The following is a 26,017-nucleotide window of genomic DNA, read 5'->3' as shown; positions in this document are numbered from 1 at the left end:
AGGTTCTCCAGAGGATTAATGATATCATAAAACTGCAGGGTTGTTGTTGATGCTGTTGAAAGAAACTTGACCTAATTTCCTTCACAGGAGCAAAATCCCATTTCTCTTTTGATGGTAATTGAGGTGCTCCATGCAGGAGTGCAGTAGCATTTAGTTCTAAGTGGGTGTTGTGTGTTATTTCAGGAGGCACCTCACCTGAGGTCGGGGTTGTGCTCTGTTCTTCCTTTTTGTGCTAACATCCGAGTGCTGTTTTCACAGTGCATGTGGATTGAGGTGGTGAACAACAGGGAAACACTGCCAGACTAGATTAAATACTTCCTTACAGAAGAGAGCCACGTGATGTCCACTTCTCATTTTGTATTTGAAAGACCAGGGGGAAGCATTATGCAATTCCGAGTTGGCTGTTCCTTTTTCAAGCACAAAAACAACCTCAGTGACTTCAGATGAATTTCCAGTGTTTCGCTGCTGGTGAACTGCTTTTGCATTGCCAAGTTTCCACAAAGAAAAGTTTACTTGTGTGTTGTATCTCATACCACCCCACCATAAAAAGCCCATCATATCTGCCTGAGATGGAAACCCCATACATGCATCCGAAGCTTCCCATGTTCCACTTGGTGGTAATGAAGTAAATACATTGTTCTTTACAAAGATACTGGTGACACTTTGCTTCCAGTTTGCTGTTACACTTACAGTGCCTCTTTGGAACTGAAACCTTTCTGAGTTTTTGCAGCCCTGTCTGTAGTCCTGTAGGAAAAGAGTATTAGAAAACTTCTTTTTACTATGGAAACAGTTGTTCTAATATATATCCATTGAACAAAAGCAGTTAGTATGGTTTTTTCTTACATAAAGTAGAGGCGATTACTGACATCTTGGAATTTTATGGGTATGAAAGGAATTGCTTTCATACCACATCTGAACATGGTTCTTTTCTAATGCCTCTTTCTTCAGTGTATGAGTACCTTATGAGAGCAATTATATGCATTGCTGGCAATGGCAGTCAACAACTACTAGATTTTCTGACACTGATTTAAAGTTGTCAGTAACAATATCTGTCTTGTTACCAAAGCAGACTGAAGTTGCTTTAAAGAAGTCAATTTTAATTACAACTTACCTTGTGGGCTGTTATTCACTGAAGTAGTAAATAGGTGTTGAGAGTTTTGGTGATGGCATAGGAGCAACACAACCAAATGGCATGGGAAGCAGTGACTTCGTATAAATCCCCCTGGTTGGGCTTTGATGAGAAGAATATAACTGGTAGACTCCATCAGTTTGGGTGGTCCTTTTGAAAGTATTAGGAAGCAGCATAAAAGCAAACATCGAGTGTGAATTCAATATTGCAGATGTTCCTTGGCTTAGCAGGAATGCAGTAATTTGTCAGTATTTGAGCCACACTGATGTTATATTCCTGAGAGATTCCCTACTGCACACAGTCACTGCTGGTAATTGAGTCACAGTAGCTGGGACAAGGTGCCAAATCAGCTGTACCTCTCCATCAAAGTGGGGGTATCATTGCACAAAGCTTAGAGAATGTGGGTTAGAATTTCCTGTGATGCATTTGCTCTTGTTGTTTACAGCTGCATTTGTCAGTGTTCTTTTAATTTCTTTTAACAGAGTTCTCTGTGTGTTGTAGCATTAGAAAGCTCAGCTATAGTACATTCTCATTTATCCAAATAAAAAGGGGACCTAAAATGTTTGTATTTTGGGCTTTTTCTGGTGAGAAGTTAATGATGAAGATTATAGCTTAATGAAACGTAACTGAAATCATAGTTGGTGGAGAACATTTCTTTAGAATAGGAGAAAAGTACAGCATCTGAGACTTGCCATCAGGCTTCAAGAGAGTATTATGATCCAGCCTTGCTTGTTCATTTTTCTTTCTTTCAAGTCGAAATCTTCTATCAACGTTGCCAAAATACCTGTTTGATCTTCCACTTAAAGTTCTGGTTGTCAGTAATAATAAGCTGGTCTCCATTCCAGAAGAAATTGGAAAGCTGAGAGATCTAATGGAGTTGGTGAGTGTTAACTGTATTAAGGAAACGATAAGGGCTTTGTTACAGTATAAGGAAAATACAAATCAGTGATTTTAAAGTAAGAATGCAAAGTGTAATTTCGGTTATTCTTTCCTCAGTGTTTGATCTCAAATTACAGGCATAATATATACAGCAGAGTTTCAAAACTGGGAACAAATACAGATCAGCACACTGGGTTGACTTAAAGCCTTCAGAAACAGAATTGCTTCTCAGATTAGTTCATTTGAATCTCCGATCTGTATGTTAAAATGTTACATTTTCCTGCTGACTTTCTTTACAGTGATCATGATTCTATTTTTTTATTGAAGAACTTTTTTTTTTTCAAGCTGAGGAGTTTATTTAATCCATACTCACATAGAAGTTATGCTGGTCCATTATTGTTGTCCTGTTGTGCATTCCCAGGCCTCCCAGCCTTTTCTCCTTCCCTTGCTTTGGTTAGGGTGAAGAGAGTGATTTATGCCATTCCCAGTTCAAGTGTGTCTGCAACACGGTCTTGTTCAGTGGCATACTGAACCTTTGTGCTTTGTCACCTGTTATTTTCTCAATATTCTGGGCTTTTTTTTAAAGTGTTAAGCTCTGGTGTTGGAGAACTGCACAATCATTCACAAATTTGGCACTTGGATGAGGTCTGATCTTTCAATATTTACCATTTCTTTGGTCGCTGTAAGTAAACCACATTCTATTTTGGGAGTAGGTGTGTCTGCTCTGAAGGCCTTTTAACATGACCTAATTTTTGAGATAAGACAACACTTATTCCTTAATTTACAAGTAATGTGAGATTCTGATTGTGAGGCTTTTTTAATGTCTTCTACTCCTCTATTTGGTGAGTAGTTCTCTATACTTCAGTGTCGTAGAGCTTCAAGGTGAGATCCACTGCTGTTTTACAGGAATTGGTAACTTGTCAGTGTTACAATAGCACTGTTTTTGAATTATTTGTTGAGTTACCAAACCTAGAATTCATGCTTGATGACAGATTCTGAACATACAGGGAGTTTCATTCCATTACCTGTTTCGACCCATTCAGAAGTTCGTACTTTCTTTTTTTGACAACCAAGCCACATGCTAGAATGATGCTTTTTAGAAAGGAGTCCTATCTTGCATTTGGTGATGTGGACAGAGAAGAACTTGCAATAGATACGCAACAGTTGACACCGAGCAACCTATCATTTGAGACATCCAGCTGTGTGCAGTCATCTCTGTTGCTAACAGCTGAGGTTCTGGAACTGTGTAATGGGGAAGGAGGCTAGCTTAAGGCCTGGCTTCTGGTTGAGTCCTAGCTGAGTAAGTAATTAGGGGCTAACCTTTAAAATCAGCTTTCAATTCTTCATTATGTAGATAAGTATCTAAAATGTAATGGTATTTAGTCTAGGAAATGAGTCACCGCAGTGTATTTTATTGAAATTATTGTTGGAAATAGAAAAGTTTAGGCACTGTTGATTATGTCAGTGTGATTGTTGATTATGGACCATATAGATGTTGAACTGGAGGCAGAAGTAGGTGTGGGCTGTGCTTATTTGGCACTGCTTTGTTACACTCTAGGGCTCGAGTCCAAAGAGCTGGTGAGCCTAGCATTACTCTGTACATTTTTGTTGCTTTGATTGAAGATTTTTTTCTTAAGGAAAGAAGAATTTTTATGAAAGGAGCAGATTGTAAATCACTTGCCTGCAGTAATACGAGGAGTTTGTAGCTGACATGGAAACTACAGCAGGATCCTTTGTTTCCTGGGGTACAGTTTTAATTTCAAAACCAGTCTTCCATCATTTGTTGTTTTAACCTTTTGAATTGAATTTCTGAAACATGAGTCACTAAATAGTGAAGAAACAATGAGATCTGCCACGGATGCTTTATAACAATTCTCATAGCAGTTTGCCTTTGTTTAATTTCATTTAAGATATTCAGCTGATTTGTTCATTATATTTTTTTATCTAGGACATTAGCTGCAATGAACTTCAGGTTCTTCCCCAGCAAATAGGAAAACTGCAGTCACTTAGAGAATTAAACATAAGAAGAAATAATCTCCATATGTTGCCAGATGGTAAGCTGCTCATCGCCATTTCTTTAGTGTAGCTAAATGAGGTAAAGTGTAAATTGGATATCTTATTCTTTTTTTTTTCCCCCATACAGAACTAGGAGACCTTCCTTTGGTAAAGCTGGATTTTTCTTGTAATAAAATTACAGAAATTCCAATTTGTTACAGAAAGTTACGTCACTTACAAGTAATAGTTTTGGATAACAATCCAATGCAGATACCACCAGCACAGGTTAGTATGGAAAAAATGCTGCTTTATTAATCTACATTAGAAAAGCTTCCTCGTTAGGATCCTAACTTAATACCAATCAGGTTTTATTTTTTAGCTGTATTTCCGCTAGTAGGAATTGTGAGCACAAACTCATCAATGTAGGACGAATTTATTGGTGTGTATTTTCTAAAGACATGCTATGTAATTAAGAACTGTTTTTTGTTTCCAGATATGCTTAAAGGGTAAAGTACATATATTTAAATTCCTCAGCATTCAGGCATGCCTCAGAATAGATAAAAAACCAGATTCCTTGGATCTTCCATCGCTGGGTAAACGAATCCCCTCCCAGCCACTCACAGACAGGTGAGTATTGGATTTTTGTTCTGTTTGATGCTTTCATTTATTTTTATTCTTTAGCATTTGCTATGGAGTGGTCTTTGGGGTGGAGAAAAGAATGTAGAACACTTATCCTTACAGTTCAATAGCTGTAACTTCAGTGGTTTGTTTTAGAAGTCACAGAATTTACTTTTTAAGGTAATATTACTGGAGTCTTAAATTGGATCTGAGTGACTGAAAAATCTCCATTGTATCAAGTAAAGATTTGTCGATGAATATATAGAAAATATATTTAAAAGAACGTTTATTTTCTTTTAGAAAAGTGAGACTGCAGTTTCTTTCATTCATTGTTATTTTTTTAAATTTTAAGTAGCATAGAGGACTTTTATCCCAATAAAAATCATGGACCAGACTCTGGTATTGGAAGCGATAATGGAGATAAAAGGTTGTCCACAACAGAAGTAAGTATATTTCACTGGTGAATTTCCGTAACTTGTTTTGTAGAATTTTCGTTGCTTCTCTATTTCATATAGTTTGGGAAATGCTTAACAAAGCTGCACTTAACACCCTTGGAATATTTGCACAGGTTAGTTTAAACCATTGGGCTGACAGCATCAGTCAGTGCTCCCTAAACTACTATTCTCTTAAAAGAAAAAAGAAGCTTCTGTGTTGGGAGCTATTCCTCATGGTACGGGTGTGTTGTATTATAACTCGTGGTTTATATGCAAATTCTGTATTCAGTGTGACTGTCTTTGCAGCCATCTGATGATGATACAATCAGCCTTCACTCCCAGGTATCAGAATCAACAAGGGAACAGACGTTGAGGAACGACAATCATGTAATGGGGAATAAACTCGATCCACAGAAAGGTAATATCTGTTGTGCATCTGTCGTTTTAGGTAAAAGAACTGCTTTTCCTAAGGCAATCTAATTTGGGAAAATGGTACAGAATGATATGAGGGTATATTGGAATTCCATCTTTGTCAATTCAGGAAAAAAAAGTAATAAAAGTCATAAATAAGGGAAGATAGATCAGGGAGACATGATTTAATTGTGTTATCTCTATATGTAATTTTTCACTAGTACTTCTGACTGTGACTTCTCTCTCAACATTTGATTAAGAGAACTGTTAATACTATCTTTTCTGTTCCTAATCAATCTTCACTAGACCAGGAGGTGTATGATTACATTGATCCTAATGCAGAGGAGGGAGCTGTTCCTGAGCAGGGAGATGTACAGATTGGACCATTGCTGTCTTATATAAAGGTAGCATAGCTTGATTCAAATCTAATTCAGTGGACTTCTTGTGTGTGTATATGTGCATTAAATTGAAGTCTAATTTGTTTTTCATCCTAAATAAGGAGCGAGGAAAACACCCTGAGAAATCCCAAAAGATTGAGCACCATGAGGACTGGGGAGATGAAAAAAGGTGAATCTTCACAGTCTTTTTTGATGAGGGCTTTTACTTTTAAACTCCTTGCATGTAGAAGTCTGTTGAATACAGAGCTCCTTCTTGAGCAAAAAAAAAAGAGCTGCTTGTTGCTGTTTCTGTATCTTGCTTTACTGAAGTCAGGCAAGTCACTAATGTTTAATTTTCCAGGCTTCAGAAAGAGCAGCTGCTGGCTGAAGAAGACGATGAAATCAAAGAAGTGACAGACTTGAGAAAAATAGCTGCTCAATTACTGCAGCAAGAACAAAAACACAGGTATTAACAATGTCAGTTAACCGTGTTACAATTAGTGTATTCTTTAGCCTGTCTTGAACTTAAAGGTTCTTCATTCTGAGAACGATTCTGTCCAGTTGAGCAGTTGAAGCAATAGGCTGTCCCGTGTTTCTTTTCATACAATTGCTGTCTTACAAGGAGTGATATCCTCATGTGGAGAGGAGGACATGACAGGGGAAGTGTCTTGATTGTTATGGTTTGTATGGTAATCTTTTTTTTCCTTCCTCTGACCAAGATAGCATGGCCAGTGCTCACATAAGTAGACTATTATCTGCATTTAACAAGTGGATGTATATCTTTTATGATGGCTGTTTATACTGCATGTGTGTCTTGTCTGGTTAGCTTCAGAATGTCTTGGTTATCGAGTCGTTTGAAATACTGAGCCACTCCTCTTCTGGTGTGCTGCAAGTTAAGCTTTGTCATATGTTCTTCTCTCTTACTGCAGTGATCTTGTTAAATGTTTTACTTTGCTCTTAAATTGATCGTATATATGTGATCTCAGTAATTAAGTTTTACTTCTTAGTTTAGGCTTTAGATTTAAAGCTTGCTTATGTATCTTTAGATATATGGGGGGTAAATCTCTAATATAAAATGGCACTTATTTGCAATTAAAGTGAAATCTAGACCTGATTTTGAATCTCTGGCTTGTGGATTCGTAACTTCTTGCCATAAGCAGCAGTAAGAATAACATTTCAATGTTGAAATGAGATATTTTTGAATTTGTAGAAAATGTGTACAGCCTGAGTAAGCAAAAAATGCTCAGAACAGTGAGCATCGTGCAACAACTCCTTACTAATTGCATTCCTGTTCGCTCAGTGTGTTTTGCTTTTAATATCGCGCAGTGTTTCTTTTCTTTTTGCTTGCTGTGCTAATGACTTCCCTGTCCTTTCCCATCAACCTGTTCTGCTTCCTCCTTCCGTCTTTGGCTTTGATGTACATGAAATGTGAATACAGACGAAGGCCATTAAGCTATAGAACTTCATTCAGTGAAAAACTCTTCCAGAGGACGAGGGCGGCAGGACGTGCATCCAGGTATAGAGCGTTTGTAGAGCATCAGATTTTCTAAGACAAAATGTGGAGAACAAAAACATTTCTGGCCATTTTTGGAAGCAAAGCAGAAAATAGGGGTTGGCTAAGTTAGCCTAAGATACTTTGCTAGCAAAAACAGATTGCAATGTATTTATTGTTGGTTGAGTTGAAATATTGTTTCAGGAAATATTTAATCAGGCAGCTGTGCAGAGCACATACAGAGACCCCTAACTAGAAGCCTATTTTTCTGTCCCTATCACGTACTTTATCTCCTTTTTTTTCCTTTTGTTTTTGAATCTATAATAGCTCTAGTATGGAACCTCAGAGAAAAGGTTTGTTTCTTCAAAAACCTCTTGAGTTTAGTGATTGCTTTCATATTAACATGACTGATGAGAATTTGTTCTGCATTTGTCAGCCATGAGTGAAGTAACAAGTACACAAAACTCACAGGAACTCTGGGATGGGACTGTGTAGGTTATGCTCAGACGTGTATGTATGTGACGAACTGGGTGCTTTCAGGTTTAGTTACCTTTTCAGTTAACTGTAACTTAGTCTGAATGCTTTCTGCTGAGGCAGACCAGGAGTAGGATAATTAATTAACTGAAATGATCTTCTGTGGTACCAAATGAGTCTGGTTCACTTCTCATGAGTGTTGGGTGTAGGTGCTCCCCTGACAACAGAAACTGTCTGAAGCTGTAAGATCACAGCTTGCAGTGACAACATAATACATGAAGGCATTAGACTGTTCCTGAATGAGTGGGGTCTTTCTCCTGAGTTTTATATCTGTTATTTTTGTCTTACAGTGAAAGATTTCTACTGTCTTTGTGAGCTTAATAGATCCCAGATAGTTCTTGCATTTTAAACAATAGTGGTGGCAATCCTTCAAGCACCATTAGCATCATTTGCATTCCTTAATTGCAATATTGTGTTTGATTAAAATATAAAAACAAAGACTGTTGAGAAGAGATACTGCTTTATAAATTCTCAGACCTTGGAAAATATTTTCCAGTAACATAACTGGACTATCCGTTCTTTCCCATCTCATCAGTAGTTTGGTGCAGTTGTTAGTTTGCATGACTTAAAACTAGAAAAATGAGTCAGCGTTGATTTTTGAGCTTAACGTATATAAAGATGTAGAACTGTTTATGCTGTTGAGTTTTAAATTTTACACTGTGTATGTTTTATAACCCTTGCAAAGCAGCAGCTGATCTGTGTAATAGCACAACTTCTGTAGTTAGTGGGAACTGTAAGTAGGAAATGAACTGCAGTACTGTTGCAGTTCTCTTCTGTACATTCTTACACTGGGATTCAGTATGAGCATCAGCAAGTCCATTGGCTAATCATCTGTCCAAATCTTTGTGCAGCTGGATTTGATAGATGGCAAAAAATAAAAGCAATTGCTGGGCTTTTTGTGCCATTAACATCATATGTAAAAGAGCATCGTTTTAGGATGTAGGTTGGTTGTTCTTCCCTTTTTCACACTGTTTTGTACTGTATTTCCTGGAAGAAAGATCTAGGCTACCAAGTTTGTGTTTCTTTTCCAGATAAACTATTTTGCCATGAATTCAGGAGTCTGTAGTTCTCTAAATTCATATTAAATTAATCTGAATTATCATGTATGTTTGGCATTATATGGCATAGTTTTTTCCCTAACACTTTCACGCATGATTATAAAGAAGAAATAGCCTTTGCTGCATGGAATCATTGAGTTTCCAGGAATGAATGTCAGTTGTGGTGAAGCAGTTGTATCAGTGTGTTTGGGTCACTCAAATTCCTACATCTCTTCAGCTCATCTTAATGATCGTATACCACTACAAAGTTCCTCTGAATTTCTTATTGCCTTCAGTTGAAGAGAGAGAGTGCTAAATAATCTGGGAATTGATTCTGAAAATGAATGACTACAGAGCAGTTTATTTCATGGCGGTTGATGCATCCTGTGCTCTGAATGTTAATTTTCTGATGAGACTTATTTCTTTCTGGACTTCTTTAAATTCTGGAAAGTGCCCTTCAGGTTGTTTCTGAAGACAAAATACAGGGAGCACGTGCTGAAAACTGTGAGTTATTGAGTTGTTTTACAGGCTTAAATTGTCAGTCCTATGAAACTGAATTTCACACGCTCAGATTTGAACTGAAAGAGTGAGTGAGCTCAGAGTTAGGACAGTAATCAGAAGTCTGATTGGCAATTAGCCATCATTTGGAATTCCTTGCTTTACTGCCATATGTAACGATAATAACATATAGAAAGAAGGTGCCTGCAGAATAGTTGATTTTCTTCTTGTTTTTTTTCCTATTCTTAATAAATTCTCTGTATAACTTGATGTAGACTTCCTTTGATGTCAGTCCTCTCCAGCACGTGGTGAATTCAGTGTCGATCCATGATGTTGATACCTCCAAGAATTCATTAATCATTCCAGTTATTTTCAATGTGATGCTTAACTGGAAGTATCTAAGTGGTCATGATGGGTGTGGTATTGTTAACATCTTAAACATAATCTCCTTCCTGTGTGTGTTCCCCATCTAAAAATTATAATCTGAATCTACACGTTAAGATTTTTTTACTGTTTAGAGTTGAGGAAGATGGGATTCCTATTGGTCCATTAGACTTAGCTTAGTTCTTGGCTTGCGTTTCCCTTATTCTCCAGTTTCCCCCTTTCCTTTTCTTGCATTTCTTTTGCATTTGCAGTCTTACTCAGCTGCCCTCCTTCCTCCTGCTGACTGATCTGTAGTGCTCAGCCTGTTGTTTTCTGTCTGCTGTAGTTTGACCATCTTCTCTTCTAATTTTAGCAAACAGTGGGGCCTTTTGTGCGGAGGGTGGAGTAACTTCACGCAGCTGCAAGATCAGTTCAGCTGGTATATAGCTAAGGAGAAAAGGGGAAACTGTGTTTTGGTTTGGATTATGATCAATTTTAGTTTGTTAAAAGTCAGAACAGAAGTGTCATGTAAGCTGAAAACTGTATTGTTGATTTGAATGGAAGCAGGATTGGCCTTGGATTTCATATCTATGGGTGCACACACATACATGCTCCAACTTTATGCAAAATCCTGCCTTGTTGTACAAACTTTCATTTACAGGAAAAGTTATACTGTGTAAGCAATGTGTGTTCTAAGAAAAAAAAAAACACTAACTACAAAACTACTGTATATCATGCTTTTTTTCTTCCTATAGGCTTCTCAATCATTCGGCCTCAGTAAGCACGAGGAACAGGCCAAAGCAACCAGTGGAGTCCGAAAAATGGTATTAATCTCCTTTACTTTATCATAGCTTTTAATATTTTATGGACCTAATTCTGGTATGTTTTACGTCAGTACTGCCATCTTTTGACCTAGTGTTTTAGCTCAGGATGAAACAACAGAAACAGGTGTGTACGTAAGGTACATGGGTGTTGTAGACATTTGTTGTCCTATTGTGCTCATGTACAGGAACTCCAGTCATTCACTGTGTAAGGAACATATAAAGATAATAAAAATATTAACATATCCATAAGGAATTCACATGTATAGACCATATAGTAGCTATAGATATATACGTATTAACAGCAGAACAGAATTACTTGTTGTAGCAGTTCCTGCAGTTCTCAGCTGTGTTGCTTAACAGTCTAACAGATGTGATTCAGACAGATTTCCTATGCCTAACAGCTTCAGAAAGCAGATTAATTGGTTTGAGGCAAACATGAAGAAAAAGGAACAGAAAATACAGAAACCAAGAAATACGTTTCTGTGCCTGGTTACTCTGGGGTTAGGTTTTACCATCATTGCACACAGTGCTGAGTCCTTGTCTTAAATCCTCTGCTGTATTCTTTTGGTGTACTGCACAGCTTCTAAGCTCGTGTTCTGCTTCAGCTGTCAGAATGAAATGGTTGTTGGTAAGTTGATGGAGCTGAATTTCACAGAAAGATTTAGAAATAAAAATGTTAAGTGACACCAAATCTAAACTTTTCTATTCTACTCCGATAAGCTCAGGTACCATCCTTGGCCTAGAGTGTCTCTTTGAGGTTTTGCCAATTCGTTGTCCTATCTTAAAATGTCTCTCCCTTCCATTGTTAGTGTAAGGCTCTACTTAGCTTAATGGAGCCAACAGTGAAATGAAGGCTGTGAGTCTTCCAGATACTTAAGAACAGATGTTTTGTCAGCTTTGAAGTAATGTTGGATGGCTGCTTTGAGAAACAAAATAATGGAGCGTAGTAACTTCTTGTTCTGTAAATACACAAAGATATAGTAATCAAATGCCATAATGCCTCCCCTTTTAATTTCTAGCATCTCAACAGATGAAGTGAACTCCCCAGTGTCTCCGTACAGCTGGCAGGTAGATATCCAAATGCAAAAGGTTTATTTGCTTGATATTAAAGTGATTTTGTTTCTTGCAGAAAATGTGTTAATTTGGTTGCTTGCACACATAGCGTACATGCAATTGTGGAAAACAGAAAACTTGCCATCAACTTTGAGATAGTTTGACTCAAGTTGTGTAATGCAAGGCTTTTTAGGGGGTATGGTAATACCTGTATGATCTTGAGACTGGTGAGCTACAAGTTTAATTGTTTGTTGAATTTATTTGCATAAATAATACGATCATGGCAAATCAGTTAAAAAAAAAAAAAGGTTATTTGTGAATAATTTGAATTATGTATGTCTTCCACTCTGTGTACCTCCTCCAGTCTTGCATGACACAGAATTGCAGTGAAACTGTAAAGGATACTTAATTATTTTGGGTCTTAATCCACCAGTTAATCCACAATTGCTAAATGGCCCGATATTTTAATATAAATAAACCTTTGAAAAATGTAGGTGTTCTGTCTTAGCCTCTTTATGAATTGATCCCTTCAGTTTGTCCACTGGTTTCTACAGAGTAAGCAGGCATATTTATTCTTAATTTAAGAATGAATTTCCATTTACCGCCTCTATCACAGTGTTCTATTATGCAGCATTCTGAGGAGACTCTTATACTGCTATTTGGTGTTTGTAGCCTTTTAGGTGAGAACGCTATGCAAATTGTGATTATATTCATCCTCTTCCTGTGCGGTGTATGTTCATACTGAGAAGTGAGATGTGCTAATGGCTAACCACGCTTCTGGCTGGCTCTTCAGAGTTATATATGGTAGCATTAGATGGCTTCCTAACGTATCTGTGAATATTAAGCTAGTGCAGAAAAGTATGTTGTTCTCATAAGAATGATTTTGTAGTTCCTCTTTCTTGTATGAAGTGTATTTTAGCATTTGAAGTGATTTTTCTTTAAGTGGACAGGTGATTTCTGCTAGAATTGCCATAAAGCTACGTTGTGGGAGGCCAACTGTAGTTCATAGTGATTGGTGGTAATGCATGCAAGGTGTGTTTTGTCATCTTTGTAAAAGTATCTCTGAACTTTCATAGCCACTGGAAAACCAGAAGGATTCAGTGGACGATCAGCGCTGGCCAGAAACACAGCCAATAATTTGGCAGAATGAAGAAAGGAGGAGAAGTAAACAGATTAGAAAAGAGTATTTCAAGGTAATACCTGGTGATGGTAATTGTATTTTTTTTTTCTTTTATCTAGAGTTGCTTGGACTTTCCTCCTTTGCTTTGCAAGCCATACAAGGTTGGAAAGGACCTTTGAGATCATGTAGTTCCAAGCACCCTGCTACAGACAGATTGCTCAAAGCCCCATCCCCTCCATTTGACTCCAGTTTGGAGGATTTCATATTCAGTCTAAGGAAAAGATGCTTTGCCTTTTCTTGCAGCGTGGTTACAAAGGATATGTGTGCATTTTGGTTCTCGCTGCGTGTTTCCTCTGTATTGATTTTGCACTTGCAGTGAGTATCATTGGTCACCAGATGTCAGTGTCTGCTTGTTGTAGAATGGCTGAGAAGTTAACAGCACTATCAGATAAAATGTGCTTTTACACATACTAGAGGAATAGGAAAGTTCTGACTAGTGCTAGGTTGAGTTAAAATCTAATTTGTCAATTATGAAGTCAGTTTCTTGGATCTCTGCCATCAAATATCTTTATAAAATGGTAGGAAATTTTAAAGAAATCAAGTTATGGGGAAAAAAAATAGTGTGTGCTTTAATCACAAGGAAGTATCTGGGTTATAAAGAAGCTATTATTTTTTTTGCCCTTGGGAATTTAGAGAGTTGTATCCTAACTTGAATTCCAGTGACCCCTATCCAAGGTTTCAAAGACTCATAGAATGGCCTGGGTTGAAAAGGACCATAGTGATGATTTAATTTCAACCCCCCTGCTACGTACATCCTTTAATTTTACCGTGCAGTCTTTGAGGGGAAGGAGGGGAAAATGCTCAAACAGAATCCTGCCACTTAACTCATTAAATTATCCGTGTTTAATAAGCATCCGTACAGAAGGTTTGCATCAGTTATTTCGTATCACTTCAAAAGATGTATTTAAATGCTAATAGTTCTGAACTCTGTGATGGAAGCAGATATCTGAAATTGCATTTCATACAGCTATTGGTGTGTCTCAACAAGCTTAATTTACTTATGTGTCAGCAACAGAAAGTGCTGTCTCACTTCATTCTCATCAGTTTCAGTTGCGAAAAGAAGGCAATAAGTAAATGAAGTGAACCCTTTCATCCATGACGAATAGTGGGTGGAATCAACCAAACACAAGTGAGCTTCACAGCTGTTCTGAGAGCCAAATCAAAGTACAGATCGTAGTGTCCATATTTCCTTGGCAAAAAAAACTGCATTGAATAATGTCTGTAATGCCAAACATTAAAGAGTATCTTAAGAGATTACATGCCAAGTTACTTCAATGGGTGTTATTAAACCAGGAACAATTTACTTGGCTCAGCATCCAGAAGAATTTATACAGCATCTTTATTATGTAATCTATATAGTTTTATTGCTGCAATTGTTCAGTGCAGCTAAGGATGCCTATGAGAATCAGAACTCCTTTTCCTGTAGCGTGTCTTTGAAGCCTGGCCAATATTTCAGATCTTTATTGTACTAAATATTATTGTTACAAGAACCTTTACCATTTAAGACAATTTTATGAACTCAAATGCATCTTTGCTGGAATAGTTTATAGTTGGATTGTAGCTCCACCTAAGCAGAAATTCTGGTTAGCATACCCACGAGGGAAAAGAATTACCATGTGCTAGCTGTGATATGGTTAAGTATGGGGGGGGTGGAAACCTGAATGCAGAACTGGCTGAAGGCCTGCATAAAAAAAAAGGAGTCAGCTGTGGACGTCTACAGGGCACAGAAAATTCAGCTTTGGCATATAAACTCCCAAAGTAATGTATTTCCTTGCGAGCACACAGGAAATATTTCCCTTCAGATATACAGGGAATAACCTGGAGAAGCAAAATATCCAGACGTAAATGTGTGTAACACATCTGTATGTGACCCCAGGACTACACACGCTGTGTACATAGGTTCTGTTTTTTAAAAACAAAAGAAGTGATTCAATAACTCCTGAAAAGACATCTTCTTGGAGGAAGGCCAACATCTTAAACGTTGCAGTTAGGTGTAGAGCTTCATCTAACAGAATTACCTAAAGTTGCGTATTTGTGAATGTTTAGAATATCATTTCAAGTCAGTTTTCTCTTCTTAAGTTCTTCTAACTTTAACTTAGACAGCCTTAAAAATCAGATCTCTGAGGAGAGATCCTGGAACTGGATTCTTCCATTTCCAAAGTCAGACTCTCCGTCTGCCATGTGTTTTGTATTACATCATAAAAGCAGATAGTGCAGCCTACTGCACTTTAAGCTTAGTTTTGTAGAGATGGAGCTTTTTAATCCTACCTGTGTGTTCTTGTTTATTTGCGTGTTTCCTCTACAGACAGTGAAATGCATTTATTTTCCATCCTAAATAGTGCTTTTGTAACTTTCTTGCTTTGATCTCTCCTTCATTTTCATTGCACTTCTCAGATAATCAGAAAGTGGGGGCAGGAGCAATATGCAAAATTTCACAGACCTCCTGTGAAAGAGCAGTGGCCTTCAGTTGGTAAAATTATGTGATCAGACTTTGCAGGTGGAAATGAAATCCATCTTAAAATTGCTTCTACAGTGTATTTTTGTATCTAATACTGAAGAATATCGGTTAATGAGGTCTGTCGTCTTGAATCAGATGTTATATGCAGTCAGAATTGCCATTATAAAAGTATTTTTGAAGTGGCTTTGTTCTCTCACCAACATGCAGAAGTTCTTGAGTAGCCTAGGAACCAGGTGTTCCTTTTTGGTTTTTTCCTCCTTTGATTCTGTAATGTGTTCTTGTTCTCAGTAGCTTCAAAAGCAGTAAGTAACTTCTAATGATATCAAGCCATGTTGTTTAAATGCAAGCCACACTTCCATTCTAATGTTGATAATTGTGTATGTTTTGCAGTATAAATCTTCCAGAAAGAGTTCAAGTGGAAATGAAAACGATGAGGTAAGAAGTGGTAATTGTGTGAAATACATGAGGAAATTGTTTTATTTGCCTCTTATAAACACCAGTGAGCCACATTCGTGGGACAGCATAACGCTGGCTAGAGTTGGTGCAAACCAACTTTGTATTCCCAAGGCCATAGCAGGAATACAGTGAAATAAATATACTTCTATTTGGAAAAAAAAACAGCCACCAAAGTTGTGTACTGTGGAAAAGGTATTATTAAAGTAACGCTCTACATAAGTTTTCTGAAGCAGTGTTTCCTGCACTGCCTGTCTTTAAATTCAGTTTCTACCAATTTGTGCCATACTTGACAAATGTGTGTCTTGTGTGCTGTGTTTCATTGTTTCATGTGTTCTTGTTAAATCATAGTTTTCATTTTATAATTTCATCTCTTTGGTTTCTTTTTAGCAAGACAGTGATAATACTAATGTGTCCCCACAGTCTCCTGTGTCATCCGAGGTACAAGTTTGTGGCTTTGTTTTTCATTCAACAGACATTTCTTTGTGCACATTACTCATATCCCCAGGTTTGCCATGCAGACATAAAGCTGCTAGCTTACTTTGAAACTGGAATTAGGGATATTTCTTTGTAATGAAAGGTCAGAAGTAGAAACTGGAGACGTAACTTGTTTTTACCTTTGCAACTATCTGGTCTTCTATAGGTTTTCATTTAATTGATTGCTATGTAGAAAGATGCATTACTTTGTCTCCATTATTTTCCAAATGAAAGCAGCTAATGAAGATTAATCAAATTTGACATACTATGTGGTAAGCACTGTATGCACAAGAGCTGTTGGGAGAACTTCAAGTAAAAGTTGTGCTTCAGTTTGCAGTACATTGCAGGGAACCCAGTGGTACTGACACTGCTGAAGTGGTTTCATTCTTAGGATTTTCTGTCATCTATATGATACAGCCTTGCAGCTTCATTCATCAGTTGCGTTGTTTTATAAGTAGCATCTGTGTAGTCTCACTGTACTTGCACTAATCTCCTAAGCTATAAATAAGCCATACCAAAGATAAATGTTTCCAGCTAATGCTGATATGAAGCCTGAGGGAGTGGAATGAGTAGAACATCTCCCAGACACAATGAAATGCGTTGAAGTAAGAATTTCTCATGTATGTACCAGATTGCTCAGTGCTCACTTTTATATTGTGACACGAGAAAAAATTATCTTCATAACTGAAAGTAAACATTTCTTTAAAAAAAAATCAATTGTGAAGATATCTGCATTAGTTTGCATCTGCATTAGAATTCAGTTAACAGAATGGTTTGGAGTTGTTTGAAATGATTGAGAATAGATATTCATCTTAGAATGGATTTTAGTTTATCTGGCGCTGATTTTTCTGCCTTGGTAAGATGAGTTCACTTCTATTCCGTTTTATTTATAGTGTCCACTTCTAAGAAGCGTTTTACAGTTAAGCAGAAGGGCAAATTTGGTTCTTTTTTAGACAAGAATAATTTAAACACTGTTTTGATGGGAACAGAAGTTAATTATTGTAATGAACAGAAGGAAACAGACTTTTCTCTCTTTTTGACAGGATTATGAGAGGACTGATAGTAACACTCATGGTCCATTTGGTCTCAAACCGAGGTCAGGTAAGCTACCATGATGGAACAGGTTTTTCTTCCCCAGGCTGGAGCAGACAATAAGGACACCAGATGCATGAGTTGGAATGAATACAGAGGGAGGACACAGCACATCATGTCACTCGGTGTACTTACCACAAGCATAGTTCTGGAAAAGACATGCTTTGCCAAAGCAGCTGTCAAATAATTGAAAGTTCCCAGAGCTGCACAGTCACTTTTTTTTTTTTAACTTCACTGATTTATTTTCTGCATGTTTAGTCATGGTGAAAGAACAGGGAAACAGCGAGCAGTTGTTCTGGAGTGAGCTATGACCTCGGCTGTAGGAAGTTGGGATTTCATAGAAGTTAAGAGGCTTGTTTGTTCTCCTTTGCCAGTATTTTGTAAAATACAGTTGTCATTAGGCTTTCTGAACGTGATGGACAAAGTGAATTGCAGTCGAAGTATTTAAGAGACAAGCCTTTCAAAGAAGTGCTCTGAACTCTTGGATAAGAGTCTTGTTCCTTTCTTTAGCCTCCATGAAAATATTTTCAAGGCTAGCTTACAAGATAAGCTTGCAGAGGCACAAATAGAAACATATACTGTAGGTACTTGAATACTGAAGTCAGTTCTGTGTTCGTATTTTGAAGTAACACACTTGCACTTAAATAAGATGACTGATACGTTTTATTTGACAACTGTCTCATGGACAGCATCTGTCACTTCAGGATACTGATAGGTCTCTTTTCTGTCACGTTCTGTAGCGTGTTTTTCCCTGCTGTTCTCATTGGTGGTAGATTTTATTACTGTTTTTAAAATCTGAATTCCAAAGGGTAACTTCAGTAATGTTCGATAGCTTTCAGCCGTGCAGCTCGCCAGGACTATGGAGCAATGGATCCTGGATTTACAATGAGGAGGAAAATGGAGCATTTAAGGGAAGAAAGGGAACAAATAAGACAACTTCGCAATGTATGTACTGTTGTTTACTATGTGGGTGCAGTGCGTTTCGTTTGCTTTGTACCACAAGTGAAACCTTGGTAGTCTTTTACTCCTCCTTCTAGTAAACTCGTATGTGATTTCAGCCCACAAATTCTGCACAGTAACAGCTGTGTAGGTATCCAGCCTTACATTTCTGCCTTTAAATTCCGTGCTTTCCTGTTATGAGCAGTGGGACTCAGCATATGGTTTTGAGAGCTGTGTGTTATGGTAGTTGCTGGCTGAATGTCTGTGTCAGTGTGTGTGGCTGTGTCATTTAAAGGAAAAAAAAAACAAACAAAACAAAACAAGCAAAAGGAATGTGATCTTCATGCAGAGAAAAGGATAATTGTACTCAGTGAAGTGTGAATTGACTCCACTTAATTCCAATATTAAAATGCCCTTTTAAAACTGCCTGCTCTAAAATGCCTTGTATTTAAAATGAGTAATTAGCTAATGTTGAAAATAACTCACTTATGGACTTTTCAATAGAATCTCGAATCAAGGTTAAAAGTAATCTTGCCTGATGACATTGGGGCAGCTCTGATGGATGGAGTAGTTCTTTGCCATTTAGCCAATCACATAAGGCCACGCTCTGTTGCCAGCATTCACGTACCATCGCCAGCAGTGGTAAGTCATTTTGCTCACTTTTTTTGCACACTTTGCTCACCTTTTTTGCATCATAACTGAAAACAAATTTTTGAAGTTGAGTGCAAAAAAGTCACATCTAATATCTACTGTATTAATTGGCTAATCCCTCGCTTTGATTTTTTTCAAGAAGCATTAAATAAGACTCAGAAGTTTAGTTGTAGAGCTATTTTCATGTACTGAGTCTATATAATTTGTGTTCTGGTTTGTGTTTTAGCAGCTGTTGCAGAATTTGCATCAGTTATGAACAGTGCTTTCACAATTAGGTGATTGTATCTATGAAATCTGTCATCCTTTCTTTACAGCCTAAACTCAGTATGGCAAAGTGCCGAAGAAATGTTGAGAACTTTCTGGATGCTTGTAAAAAATTGGGCGTTCCACAGGTATAGTAATTGCCTTAATGACTAACATTATCACACCAAGGATATGCCAGTAAATACAGCCTACAACAGGGCTTACCTTGGGGTAGCAGTAGTGATTATAACACTGTCCAAGGAACTTAGAGGTATGAAAAGAAGGGAAGAGTCCTATTTCTGGCCTGTGGCATTAAATTGAGGATGCTGTTGGCACCCAACAACAGAAATAATACTGAGGACTCAATCTGTAGGTGCTTCCAGGAGGTCCCAAGGAGAAAACTGATAATTTTCCACATGCAGATGTTTTCTATGCAGGTGTCTAATGTATGTGCAACTTCAGGGAGAATACTTTTGTTACACAACTTGGAAACGTGAATGAAGCTTAATACATATACTACTTTATTTTACAGGAGAGACTTTGCTTGCCTCATCACATACTGGAGGAAAGGGGTCTGGTGAAGGTTGGCCTCACAGTTCAAGCTCTGCTTGAATTGCCCACGTTGAAAGTATCTCAGCTTTCCGCCATGTAACGCTATTTCTTGGAAGCTCTGGAGCAGTTCAGCTTCCTACATAGGATTCCTACATAGGAACATCCAAGCCATCAAAAACTAACGTCTGTCCAGATGCTGTAGAGAGCCTTACTTTGGAATTATACATGAAAACCTTGGAGTCAGCTGACGTTAAAATACCATAACGATTCGTTTCCTTTTGTAGTTGGATGCACAAAGATTTTGGTAGCATCAGGTTTCCTTTCCATTTAAAAGTTAAAACTTTAAGTTAAAAATGGCCATTTAGCATCTCACAGTGTTACAGTTAAATGCTGGGTTTCTTTTTCTACATTGGAAACGGCTTTTGAATTAATTTAGAAGTACAAAGCCTGATCCTCCTTGCTTGAATTATTAAGGTCAACTACTTGACTTAAAGGTAAAATGGAAACATGGCGATGGTGTGATGGTAAAAACGCAGTGACTGATAGCTGTAATCCACTTCCACTCACTTAGAAACCTTAACATTAGTGTTCTTTCTTTTTATTTTTGCACTCCTGATTGTAACTTACGCACTTCCAACATTGCCAGTATTTAGTCTGAGTGTGTGGTGATGCAAAACGATAGGAAAAAGGACACTCTTGAGTTGTTTTTCAGTCTTCTAGGTTGGTGCCAAATATTTTTTTCAGTTGTACTGTAGATTGTTTACATGTGAAGTGCCTGTGTAACTGATAACTCTTAATAGTCTTAAACATTTTTTGAGATTTCTTTGTTGAAAATAGATAAAATGGGAATTTTTAAATATTTTAATAGTTTTTTGTAAAATCAATACGTGGAGATTTAACTGATGCTTCACATTTTTTGATGTTGGGTGTTTTAAGTTTGTTGCACAGTTGATTATGTCGTTATCTAATAATTAGAAAAGACTGTAAATACCCTTTATTTATGATATTTAATTTGATAATACCTAATCTTTTTTTTGTTTGTTTTAATGTATTGTTGGATAAACAAAGTTGTCTACTTTCCTTTGCTTGGGACAAACAAATACACGTGGTGAGTACGATGTGAGGACTCGTGGTGCATACAGAGTAATTTAGGACATTTTGATAAAACTGCCAAAATCTCAGGTTTATTCTGTGAATTCCAGGACTTCCTGTAATACTGCTCCTGAGTTCACATCACATTTTTACAATTCCCAGTTACCCATCATTTAGTTGAGGAATATCTGTGTTTATCTTTGTCACGTTTACAGGATTTATTGTGTGATTTGCATAAGAGTGCGGCATAGCACCCAGATCAGTTTGTACAGATGTCACTGTGCTGAGACATTGGACTTCTGCAAAAGCAGAATTCCCACTGTGCTGCGTTGTTTGTTTGTTTTTTATCTTCTAAATGTGTTCTGCACAGATTCTCAGTATTTTGAGTGTATTCTGAATCCATGCACAGAATACACAGCTGAATTCATTTCCAAAAAGGCTGCAAGTAACTTGGCAATTTTAGTAGCAGGTTGAATTGGTTTGTTGAATAGGTAGTTCATATTTAAAACAAACAAACAAAAAAAGCTTTGTCACAGGTATTCTATTCTAGGCTAAATTAATTTTGACTGAGGGATGTGTCTGCCATGTGTATAACAGGATTTGGTTCTGTCCTTTCCTCTAAGGTCTCACAGCTCATTGAAAAGCTGATGTAAAACTGCATTTCCAAAGTCCTAGGTCTAAAATCTCAACTTCCTTAAACAGAATACACATGTAATCTGTATTGCTTTGACCTTCTGAAATGCTGTAGATGCTGTATCTCAAATTGGTTTTTGTATCGTTCACATAATACTCACATTAACAATTTACATCTATTTTTTACTGTAATTCTGTGATCTGAGGTCATGCTAAGACTAAAATCAGAAGTAATGTGTTTCATTAAGCAGATTTCTTGTTGCTGTGTGCTGCAGCTGAAGAACACAACCATCCAACAGGAGTAGCTCGTTGTCTTTCAGTTCCTTGCTGTGTAGCATTTGATGGCTGTAACAGTTCTGTTTTGGTTTGTTGGCCATTGAATTGCTGGCTGTGAATTGTCACTTGAAATTATTTGGCTTAACCCAATCCACACTACTACTTAATTGTCATTTGCATATTTTTTCTTGCTTTAAACACTTCTTATCCAAATAGAACTAAACTTATCAGTTTACCATATCACAGCGCAAACATTAAGAATCCCCTTGATGTAATGTACCAGATACTTACCAGTTTTATGGGATTACCACATCATCTCCTAGTAACATAACTGGATATGGAATTCATGTCCTCATCTTGAATTGTACCTCTGAAATTGAAAACTACAGAAATAACCCTTTGTAACCACTCCAGAATCCTTCCCCACGAGCGTGCTGGGAACAGCCTTGCTTTGCATTTCTTTGGAAATTATTCTTTGGAAATTATTACAGCCTTCTTAATGCCAATGGGGAAAATAACTTATGGTTCTGAGAGGATTTCCTTTTTAGCACTGCAAAAAGTTAAGACTTTCCAGGGTCTTTGGGAGCAATCTGAGCAAAGGTCTGCTGTACCTGAATGAATCTCTTCTCATTTTCCTGTAGCCACATTTCCAAATAGTATTCTGGAGCAATGCTCCAAAACAAAAAAACAACCAATATACAAAATGAAAATGAAGCTACGTTAAGTTTTCCTGATGAATTTAAGAGTTAAGTAGGGTGCTTTTATTACTGCAATAATGTGATATGCTCTATAAGCTGGAGTGAATCAGCATGCTGACAGGGCTTCTGCCTGCCTGTATTTTTTTTCCTGTTTTCTCTGCTACTGGATGCAGCACACGGATGCTTTAAGCAATAATGTTCCAGTTATTGTGGTCTTATAGCAGTGGCATTGAAAGAATAGCTGTAAAGGATGGGGACTTGAGACGCTGTATTTCAGAAATGCTTCACATCTAGTTTGTAATGCTGCCAGTCTGCTGTGTTGGTCAGGGGTTGCTGGCTGTCCAGAAACCTTCTATACACATCTATCTGAAGGTCTATCAAAATATAACCAAAAATTAAATTATTGTAAGATACAGAAGCATGCATTTTGAACAGTAGATGTCTGACATGGATTGTAGGAGTGTCTGGGTGAAGTCCTGGCTTCAGTGAAGTCAGGGCATACTTTGGTTTCAGTAGAAGATTTTATCTTTTTAGGCAAAACATGAGTTGTGTGACACGAGCGAAGCTGCAGTGTCATCTGGGCTAAAGCAGTGGTCTCTGGTTAGTGCTATATATTACTGATTTATCTACTACATGCAAATATTCTAATGTGCCATACCGTATTAAGGTGGTGGAAAAAATATTCTTAAGCACAGCTTTCGTACTATGGGAAGGTCTGTCACCTCAATAAAATTGGATGGTGATAGGACAAGGGGGAATGGTTTTAAACGGGGGAGATGGGAGGTTTAGGTTGGATATTAGGAGGAAGTGTTTCACCCAGAGGGTGGTGACGCACTGAACAGTTGCCCAAGGAGGCTGTGGATGCCCCATCCCTGCAGGCATTCAAGGCCAGGCTGGATGTGGCTCTGGGCAGCCTGGGCTGCTGGTTGGCGACCCTGCACATAGCAGGGAGGGGTTGGAACTGGATGGTCATTGTGGTCCTTTTCAACCCAGGCTATTTTATGATTCATTCTATGATTCATCTCGCTTTGAAACTGAAGTTTTTTGCACTGAAAACTTTCTTATTACAAATACTTTATTGCTTAGCAATGGTCTTCTCAGCTTAACGTAAGGCTGGCCAAATTTAAACAAAAAAAAATGGAGACATCTATTTTCACTAAAACCAAATTTCTGTGCCTTCTCCATATTGAAGAGAAGGATGAAGGGTTGGCGTTACGCACTTGTGCCAATTCAATTTTTTAAATATTTATTAAAGAAAGCAAAATAGCTCTTGTGTGTGATACAGGTGGTCTCTGTACCAATGCAGAGGACTCTATACCAACGCAGAGGTCACGTGTGTCAGTAATGTACCAAATCCCAGTCAAGCAGTAAGCGAGACTCTATTCAGCGATAACTCAAACCAATCTATATCTATTTCTAATCTCAGCAGTGTGGATGTCAGCTGGACACAGTGCAAGCGTGAGGTTTTTGGAGGAGTTCTTGGCACTTTCTGCAGACAGGAGATGACTCTTTGTTGGTGAATGAAACTTGTTGTTTTCCTCCCCAGATCAGACTAACACGTGTTTCTTTCAAGAGGTGCATCTTATTTAAACACTGACCTTTCCTTGGAAAAGCAAGCTTGAAAACCCCACTCCTCCGCAACGCACACACAGCCAATGAAATATTTCCTGTTTACAGATGACCCTTTTGAATTAAAATAATAAAATTCTGCTGATCTTGATTGTTAAAGTGGAGGGAATGTGATTAACTCAGTGCCGGATTAATCTCGCCACTCCAGGAGCAGTTCTGCCTCCCGTGTTTTTTATGCAGTGAACTGTGGCTTTGCTTTATTTGCCTGTAGGTATTTCACACAGTGCAGTTCTGACAGTGTGCATCCTGCACTCATGGCTGCAGTTGCTCCATTGCTGCTTTTGGCATTTCTCTGAGATAGGAAGCAAAGGGGATTGCCGTAAGCAGCACAGTTTCTCTGGAAGGAATAAGAGTTGATGTAAACATGACATCATCGGTCATTTGTAGTTCAGATGTTTTATAGCCAGCTACACTTTCTAAGAAGGGTTTTTAAAGATATTTTTCCTCATTTACACGCATCTTAGAGTACTGATATTCAAACGGAGCAGCTCCCAAAAGCCTTTCCAGGGTTTGTTTATTCCCTTAGCAAACGTTAGAGAAGAACGGACTGAGCTGACAGCAGATTGAATTGTTTGGGGTACTTTCCATTGCCTTCAGTGAGAGCAGAGTTTCCCTCGGTAGTTTTGTAAGTGAGCCACACCACAAAGTCAGACATTGCAAATGAGTTCTTGGCACTAACGAGGACTTCCTTGCTTACTTCAAAATAGTGTGAAATATGGAAAACTTGACTTTTTTCCCCCCCCTCTTGTAGTTATCTGAGGGCAGATTATGAAACAGCCGATACTGGGACACGGCCACAATGAAGCTTATTTATTTAAAAAAAATAAAAATAAAAAATGAAGGAATCAATGAAATCTCTCCAGAATTGCTACATACGTTGGTTGTGCCATTCCTGGCACAAGATCTCCCACTGGTCCGTATCGAAACCTTTGCTGAAGATGGTGCTCTTCGCTTGAGAAGTGTTTACTTGGCTCTGTCTACTGAACTGAAGTGTTCCAGTCAGCACTGCTGCAACCGTGGGGTTGATTTCCCTGTCGCAAGGATTGATGTCTCTTGCACCAGCAGGTAATGCTCTCAGTGCTGGAGAGGGGCACGTGGAGGCACTGCAGGACTGTTGGTGGGTTACGTTGGGAATAATGTGAATACTTTTTGCTATCGCGTGATGTGTAGGACGAGGAAAACGTGATTTGCTTTCGGTTATCACTCGGTATTCAGTTACTTTATTTTGTAAGTTGTGATTATGAAACTCAGAAAACTCAATGTAACCAAATGATCAGCGTGTAAACGTGTGCAGGACGGGATGGAGGCAGTCCTGAGGCACGGTTGGAGAGTGATCATTGACAAAGAGATGCTTCAGTTGTGTATATACTTCACGCACCCATTTGATAGCACGTTTGAATTAGTTTTGCATTTCCCATTCTTGTAAAGTGCATTTTCCACACTTCTGAAGGTTGCCCACCTGTACAATAGTGTATTCAGTGTTCTTTCAGGACTTCCATTGCAGATGGAGCTTCCAATATGTTTCTTTTGAAGAAATGTTCCTACTGTTGCTTTTATTTTTGTAAATAGTTTCTTTTTTTGTATTAAATTTGCATGGATAAAACCCACATTTCCAAAAGCAGTGTACATAATATACTCTGTGTATAAAATATAAACTGTTTCATAACCTTCGTGTAGGCAAGTTATTCCCTTGGTTTCACTCTGGTCTGTTTGTGTTCATGGTAAATAATGACAGTCTGTGTGCTCTTTCAAACGTGTCTATTGTTGTTTTGAGAGATAACCTGCCTGCCTGCACATCCAACACAAGAAATGGTAACTCCCATTCAATACAGAGGCTGCATCTTAGGTCTTCTGGTTAATCAACAATGAAATGGGTGAGAAGATGTGCATTAAGATGATTACATCTTAATTCAGCGTGGAAACTCCTACTGATGGGGGAGGGAAGCAGATCACCTCCACTCTGGGCTGGGTGGAGCAATAGCACAGATCACCTTTTGCCT

At 38.0% G+C, this 26,017-nt stretch overlaps 1 protein-coding gene across 6 annotated transcripts in view; it reads left to right on the top strand.

Annotated features, from left to right (window-relative positions):
- LRCH2 (leucine rich repeats and calponin homology domain containing 2) overlaps positions 1-25,683 on the top strand; it is a 40,285-nt gene extending 14,602 nt beyond the window's left edge. Inside the window, exons 3-22 of one of the 6 annotated variants that reach the window (XM_004940654.5) lie at positions 1,883-2,009; positions 3,957-4,062; positions 4,152-4,288; positions 4,497-4,630; positions 4,977-5,064; positions 5,362-5,473; positions 5,773-5,870; positions 5,966-6,033; positions 6,205-6,309; positions 7,282-7,359; positions 10,523-10,591; positions 11,611-11,659; positions 12,721-12,837; positions 15,673-15,717; positions 16,126-16,176; positions 17,256-17,313; positions 18,137-18,249; positions 18,748-18,885; positions 19,209-19,286; positions 19,670-25,683. In XM_004940654.5, the coding sequence (XP_004940711.3) occupies positions 1,883-2,009; positions 3,957-4,062; positions 4,152-4,288; positions 4,497-4,630; positions 4,977-5,064; positions 5,362-5,473; positions 5,773-5,870; positions 5,966-6,033; positions 6,205-6,309; positions 7,282-7,359; positions 10,523-10,591; positions 11,611-11,659; positions 12,721-12,837; positions 15,673-15,717; positions 16,126-16,176; positions 17,256-17,313; positions 18,137-18,249; positions 18,748-18,885; positions 19,209-19,286; positions 19,670-19,789 (1,891 nt within the window). In that variant the 3' untranslated portion in view covers positions 19,790-25,683. Of the gene's footprint in view, positions 1-1,882; positions 2,010-3,956; positions 4,063-4,151; positions 4,289-4,496; positions 4,631-4,973; positions 5,065-5,361; positions 5,474-5,772; positions 5,871-5,965; positions 6,034-6,204; positions 6,310-7,281; positions 7,360-10,522; positions 10,592-11,610; positions 11,660-12,720; positions 12,838-15,672; positions 15,718-16,125; positions 16,177-17,255; positions 17,314-18,136; positions 18,250-18,747; positions 18,886-19,208; positions 19,287-19,669 lie in introns of all 6 variants that reach the window. The other 5 variants (XM_004940653.5, XM_420210.7, XM_004940655.5 and 2 more) reach the window with 5 other exon arrangements.
- The last annotated feature ends 334 nt before the right edge of the window (positions 25,684-26,017 follow it).

Source organism: Gallus gallus, chromosome 4 (genome assembly GCF_016699485.2).
Source record: "Gallus gallus isolate bGalGal1 chromosome 4, bGalGal1.mat.broiler.GRCg7b, whole genome shotgun sequence".
In the NCBI taxonomy this organism is placed as follows: Eukaryota; Metazoa; Chordata; class Aves; order Galliformes; family Phasianidae; genus Gallus; species Gallus gallus.
This window is presented reverse-complemented; position numbering and strand designations above follow the sequence as displayed.